The 7053-nt window shown below is 49.7% G+C and overlaps 1 protein-coding gene across 1 annotated transcript in view; it reads left to right on the top strand.

The window, feature by feature from the left end:
• PLIN4 (perilipin 4) overlaps positions 1-4140 on the top strand; it is a 10781-nt gene extending 6641 nt beyond the window's left edge. The window contains 4 exon segments of the mRNA XM_069086775.1: positions 1-1768; positions 2347-2534; positions 3538-3648; positions 3744-4140. The exon segment at positions 1-1768 is cut by the window's left edge and continues 11 nt beyond it. Of these exon segments, the coding sequence (XP_068942876.1) occupies positions 1-1768; positions 2347-2534; positions 3538-3648; positions 3744-4064 (2388 nt within the window). The 3' untranslated portion in view covers positions 4065-4140.
• Positions 4141-7053: the final 2913 nt, after the last annotated feature.

A 7053-nucleotide genomic window follows, 5' to 3' on the forward strand; every position in this document is an offset into this window, starting at 1 on the left:
GGCTTGGATGCTACAAAAAACATAGCAGCTGGCACTAAGGATACTGTCTGCAGTGGCATGACTGGCACAGTGAATGTAACCAAAGGAGTTATCCAGGGAGGTCTAGACACCTCAAAATCAATCTTAGGTGGAGCCAAGGACACTGTTCTCAGTGGCATGACTGGTGCAACAAAAATGGCTAAAGGAGCCGTTCAGAGTGGCTTGGATGCTACACAAAACATAGCAACTGGCACTAAAGACACTGTTTGCACTGGAGTCACTGGTGCAGTCAATGTGGCCAAAGGAACTGTTCAAGGAGGTCTGGACACCACAAAGTCAATTGTGACTGGAACTAAGGACACTCTCTTTAGTGGTGCTACTGGTGCAGCCAAAGTGGCTAAAGGAGCTGTCCAGAGTGGCTTAGACATGACACAAAACATAGCAATGGGCACTAAGGACACTGTTTGCACTGGAGTCACTGGTGCCATAAATGTGGCCAAAGGAGTTGTCCACGGAGGTCTGGACACCTCAAAATCAGTCTTAGGTGGAACCAAGGACACTGTCTTGACTGGTGTCACTGGTGCCACAAACATAGCCAAGGGAGCCCTCCAGACTGGCTTGAACACCACACAAAAAATAGCAACAGGCACTAAAGACACTGTTTGCACTGGAGTCACTGGTGCCATGAATGTGGCCAAAAGAGCTGTCCAAAGTGGCTTAGATACAACACAAAACATAGCAGCTGGCACTAAGGATGCTGTCTGCAGTGGCATGACTGGCACAGTGAATGCAGCCAAAGGAGCTGTCCAGGGAGGTCTAGACACCTCAAAATCAGTCTTAGGTGGAGCCAAGGACACTGTTCTCAGTGGCATGACTGGTGCCATGAATGCAGCCAAAGGAGCTGTCCAGGGAGGTCTAGACACCTCCAAATCACTATTAGGTGGAAGGAAGGACACTGTCTTGTCCAGTGTTACTGGAGCCACAAAGGTAGCCAAGGGAGCCCTCCAAACAGGCTTAGACACCACACAAAAAACAGTAACATTCACTAAGGACACTGTTTCCACTGGAGTCACTGGTGCTATGAATATGAGCAAAGGAGCTGTCCAGAGTGGCTTAGATACTACACAAAACATAGCGACTGGCACAGCAAATGTAGCCAAAGGAATTATCCAGGGAGGTCTGGACACCTCAAAATCAGTCTTAGGTGGGACGAAGGACACTATTTACAGTGGTTTGACTGGTGTCGTAAATGTGGCCAAAGGAGCTGTCCAGAGTGGCTTGGATAATACACAAAATATGACAACTGGCACTAAGGATGCTGTCCACACTGGAGTCACTGGTGCAGTGAATGTGACTGAAAGAGTTTTCCAGGAAGGTCTAGACACCACAATTTATGGAACCAAGGATTCCATCTACAGTGGAGTGACTGGAGCAGTGCAGTTGGCCAAAGGGACCATTCAGACTGGGCTGGACACCACCCCATCAGTCACCTCTGACAACAAAGATGCTCTGTCCAGAGAAGTCTCCAGTGCAGCAGATGTGGCAAAAACAGCTGTCCACGAAAGTCTGGAAAACACCACAGTAGCCACAACAAGCACTAAGGGCCTGTCCTCCAGCATGATGAATTTCACCAAAGGGGTCATCCAGGGAGAAGCAAATGCACCTGACAGCCCCAGCTTAAGTGAAGAGTCTGGTGTAGCCCATGTGGTGATAGGCAACATGGAAACCCTAATGCACAAGTCAGAGGAGCAGTTGGCTGCCTTCCTCCCCATGAATGAAGAAGAACAAGGTAATTGTCTTGAAGAAGGCAAACAAGGTATAGAACAAGTAGGGAGATGAGGTAGGCTTTAATATTCACCCTCCATTCCACTTGCCCTTACTCCAATCTTCGGTCACTCCCCCAGCATTTAATCTAGCTGACCATCAAGTCTCAGTGTTGTGCTCCTGATTCCTAGAGGACCTTAGTCCCCTAGTTTGAAGGGTTGCCTCTGGGGTCTTACCTAATCTCTCAAGTTCAACCCTAACCTCTCCCTTCCCTCAACATCTTCCATTTCATTTTAGCTAATAGAAGGTACTATTTCAGTGAAAATGTTTAAAACATAGTTTCCAGTTTGTTATGACTTCAGTGTAGAAAGTCCATTAACAAAAGGCTATTTTGTCATTACTGTTATTTTGGTTAATAATTATTATGTTATCCTACAGATATACTATAAGCTCCCTGAGGGTAGGAACTTTCCTCTCATGCCTAGCACACAGTAGATGCTTAATAAATAATAAAACAATCATGAAAAAAGAAGGAAAGGGGACTTGAAGAAGCACCCAAGGACCCCCTCAGATTTATTCCTTCCCCCATTTTCCTTCCTGCAGCTCAGCTGGCTGCCTCTGATCTTGGGCCAAAGGTGATGTCCACAGACCAGAAGAATTACTTTGTGCAACTGGGAAACCTGCCCACCAGCCTATGCCAGCGGGCCTATGAGCACACCCTAAACAAACTGCAGCAGAGCAAGGGGCAGGCCTGGGGGACTTTGGCCCAGTTGCAGGAGACCCTCAAACTGGTAGGAAAATCCTCCTCCAGCTCCCAAGTCCTCTTGTCCCTCCTTCAACTGCACTCAGGGTCAGCTCACCCTGAGGTCAAGCTTTGTTGGCCAGGGTTAGCAGACTTTCACCCTCACCACATGACCCTTTTTCTCTACAGATCTCAAAGTGCTTTACATATAAGTATATGTATCACCTCCACCACTCCCCCATCCATAGGCACTACCACAGAGGGATGAAATGCCTTTGCTGCCCTTCCATCTCCTTCTCTGTACTCCTCTCAACCTGTTGTCCCCTCTCCAACCTTCTACCTGTCCAAAGATTCCTCCAGCCCACTCCAACCCCAATGCCATACCTCTTCCAGCTCCCATCAAGTGCCCTGAGCTCCAAAACTTTCCTTCATTTTTCTTCTAAATTCTCATCTCCTTGGTCCTGGGCTTTTGGCTAGGGAGTAGAATAACAATCTCAACCAAGTTGTATTTTTCTTTAATAGGCTACTGAATCTGAGTGGAATTGCAGACAGAGTAGGAGGTTTGGAAGAGATCCCCGAGTTCCTTAAGTTACTCTACACGGAGTACTGATCCAAATACTTCATGCTTTCCTAGATCTGGCCTGTATAAAATCTGAGTGTGCCCTATTATCCCTGTTACTTTTCAGTGTTTTGGGGTTGTTCTGGTTTGTTTTTTCCTTTCAAATATCTTTAGGGTATGAGAAGCCAATGTTGACACTAATACAATTAGAAGCCCCGCACCATAAAGGTGACCCCATGGGGTAAGCCATTGCTACACAAGGGGAGGATGAAGTTTGATGAAGTCAGAGCCAGGTCTCCAGATGAACTCTAGATCTGGACCCAGAGAAGCTGTTTAAAGAATATGTTGGCTTGCTCACTCCCCCTGTCTGGCCCTCAGTTGCATCTATAAAATTATTCCAACTGAGCTTTAAAATCCTGTGCCCCTAAGGGTTTTATGAGCTCCTACCTACCCTGGCTTGAGCAAGGACCCCCACTTCATTTTGCTTTTTCAGATTGAAGAGGTCAAACGGGACACAGAGGAGAGCCATGCCTGTGAAGACGGTAGACTATTACAGCAGCAGGGGCTGGGTTGGAGGCAGTGCCAGCAGACTGAAGAAACAGAGGTGTGGCAGGGGCTACCCTCTTGTGCAGGGTGGGTGAAGGGGAGGACTTGGTCATTAATCTGTCTCCCCTCCTCACTTTTCTCCTCCTTTTGCAGCTACCAGAGTCCAGGCTTCTCCCCAGGGCTCGAAGCCTAGTCCAACAGCTCCATGCCAACTACGGGGACCTGGCCACCAGCCTCCAGGGCCTCCCCATGGAGTTTCAGCAAGGGATTCGGCGAGCACGCTATAGTGTTGGAGAGCTTCACGGTCTCCTCGCCATTGCTCGCTCCTTCAGGGACTTGTCTGCCATTGAGCTGGCCCAGAGTCGTGAAAGCCTGAATCAGACATGGCAGGGGCTAGAGGGACTGATGGCAGGCCTGGCACATAAGGCCCCAGTCACCTGGCTGATGGGGCCCTTCACCCTGATTAAGGAGTAGAATGTCAGGAGGAGCCCCTCTTTTCCCCTCCCCCAAGTGCTGAGGTTGGGAGTAACACCATGCTGTGCTTTTAAGGACTGCCTGACCTTCCCTGAATCTCATTCCTTCCAAGCTTCTCCCCACCCCCTCATTCTCAAAGGCCTTCCTTCTCTGGCTAGCTGCCCAGGGCCTGGCTCTGCCCCGCTGCAGGATGAAGCTGGGGCCTGGGCTCTGGTCAAGGCAACACTGGCATGAGGGAGCAGCTGCTGGAGAAAAACGCCCTCCCAAGCTAAACTTAGTCTGGGCTAAGCTCCCAGCACACAGGTCCGCCTCCATGCTCCTTCCCTTCCTTCTCTTCACAAATATCTCACATCTCAACAGGCTCCTTCTAAGTACCAGGGCAATCCTTTGTGGCCCAGGCCTTTTTCCATGCAGCCCCTTCCCTAGAAGCTGGGGGTGAAAAGGACAAGTCGGAGAACTCCGGTCTGATGTCTCAGATACACACTCTCAGGGGGCATCACCTAGTTCAACCTCTACCCTTTCACACTACCCCCTGACAAGGAGTCCTTCAGCCTCCATTGATGTCTCCCAAGGATGGGGAATCCTACATCTCTAGGCAGCCCATTCCACTTTTGGGTATCTCCTATTGCTAGCAACTTTGCATGAAATGTCCTAAGAAGCCTTTGGGATCAAGAAGCCGGCTAGGTGTTAAGGTGAGGGACAGAGGGCCTCTTAGTCTCTGGTATCTATGCAGAGATGAGGCCACCCTCCCAGGCTCCAGTTAGCTTGGGCTTCCAGGTGATTAAAAAGAGTGTACATTTGTACAGCATTTTCCACTTTGCAAAGCACTTTACATATATTATCTCCTTATGACAACCCCGTGAGGCAGACTATTTTACTACCCCCATTTTAAAGAAACTGGGGGTCACAGAAGGTACCACACCCAAGATCAGACAGGGAGTTAAGCAGCAGGGCTGAGAACCCAGGTCCTAATTCTAAATCCAATGCTTTCCTCTATGGTATGTTCTCTCCCATGTGTCCCTCCACTTCCCACGGCTAGGCCCGGCTAAGAACTCTCAAGCTCCAAACTGCAGCTCCCAGAGCAGTGTGAGAGTCCCAGAATTATGGAGTTGGAAGGGAGCTCAGAGTCCATCTGGTTCAATTCATGCTTGAGAAAGAATCCTCCTTAGGGGTCACCCAGCCTCTGCTTAAAGACCTCCAGTGTGGTTTTCCTTCAAAACATTCAAAATAACCCCTGAGCTTTGACCACCACAAGAGCATGGATTTGATGTGGCCCTTCCTGAGGGGCTAGAAAATCATCACAGTCTCCCTAACCTCCTTGGTCCTGCCTGGTGCATGGATTCCACTTGTCCTGTCTCCTCCAGACCATCTAGTCAGATTTCTCAGTCTCTGTCCTGTGAACTTGTGCCCTAGGGGTACAAAATGAGTAGTGAGGCCACCCAAATCTCCACATTCACAGTCATTTAAACAGGCTTTGCCTACCAGATAAGGGACAAGCTTTATGTACTAGGCTAGAAAAGACCTTATTCCCAACCCCTCCCACACCCCTCACCCTATTTATTCTGCTTACTGCTCAGCATCTTAAGCTCACCCCCCCACACACATCCCTAACCTGGTATGTATCCCTGGAGGTGAAATCCTGCCCAGGAAGCTCCCTCTTCTGATTAGCCCCCTTCTTCCAAATATCACTGGTCTAAGTCAGACCTCTGCAGCAGGGGCTCCAAGGGGTGAGCCAACTGCTTCCCAGAGTGAGATGTTTAACCTCTCCTTAGGGGAAGGGTCCTCCTGGAGAAAGAAGAACCATCCTAGCTTTGTGTTAATAACCTGCACTTTCCCAACTCCAACACCCCCTCAGAGGGACCCTACTAGACTAGCTGTGATGTCAACAGGCAGGGAAGTTCCATCAACTTTCTCTGCTAAATCTTCAAACATTGCTCAGGCCAGAGGCAGTTACTTGAGCAGAATGCTGCTGCCCTGGGCCCTGTTAAGTTGCCCCATTAACAGGAACAGAAGCACCTTTTAACAAATCAGTTCTGTCGAGCCTAACCTCAGTGCCCCCTTCAGGGAGATGGATTTTAGGCAACTCCAGTCTTCCTGCTTCCAGGGCTACTAAGGAGATAGATAAAAGGGATCTGGTTAAATCCTCTGAGCTCCTGAGAGATGGACAAGAAAATCTGCCATCTAAAGCCACATTTACCTACTACAGTTATCTGAAGCTGGATGGGATCTAAGAAAATTGGCACAGCACAGTCAGGGCAGCTCCCACCTTGCATAAATGAGGTTCTACACCAAGCAGCAGGAGGTGCTGCCTGGGTCAGGCTGATTCTTCATCTGTGCCCTTCAAATAAAAGGCAGTGGAGAGCCTCAAACACACCTTCTAAGCAGCAGGGCTTAACATTTCTCTTTTTCTACCCCAATAAACCCACTCCCCAACTTCAAGCAGGACAAAATGGCCCTAAGTTAGGGCCTGCCATTAGCAGACCCTGCTGCCCCCCACAGATCAATGGCAATCAAACCTCCATTCCAGCTAACTCCTCATTATGGATCTGGCTCCCAGAAAATACCTTCCCATAGCAGTATGGAATTCGTCCACTGAGCCCCAGGCCCTCTCACCTACCACAGGCAGGAGGAAGAACAGCTGAAAGGAACTACCTGCCACAAGCCTTCTGGGCCTAGGTTACAAACCCAAGCTGGTGTCCAGGGCTGTGAAGAGGAGCCCCTGGCTCAGGTCGTGCGTCCTGCCAAATGTCGTGACCCCAGATCTCTGCAGGTAGAGGCACCTCCACCTCCAGCCTGGTGGACAGGAAACAGCTGCAGTCTTTACAACAAGGGGCCCAATGTCCCCTCAGCATATAGCTCCAAGAGCCTCAGGGCTCATAACGGCAGCCCCCCCAGGCCTAATCTCCCCCTTTAACACTAAAGCACCGTGGCCTGGGCCTCCACCTGTCCAGCCAACCTCCACCTGAAAAGCAAGGCTGAGTCCAAGATC

This window comes from Petaurus breviceps, unplaced genomic scaffold (assembly GCF_028583685.1).
Source record: "Petaurus breviceps papuanus isolate PSGF00001 unplaced genomic scaffold, PetGlider_PUasm1.0 180, whole genome shotgun sequence".
NCBI classification, from domain to species: Eukaryota; Metazoa; Chordata; class Mammalia; order Diprotodontia; family Petauridae; genus Petaurus; species Petaurus breviceps.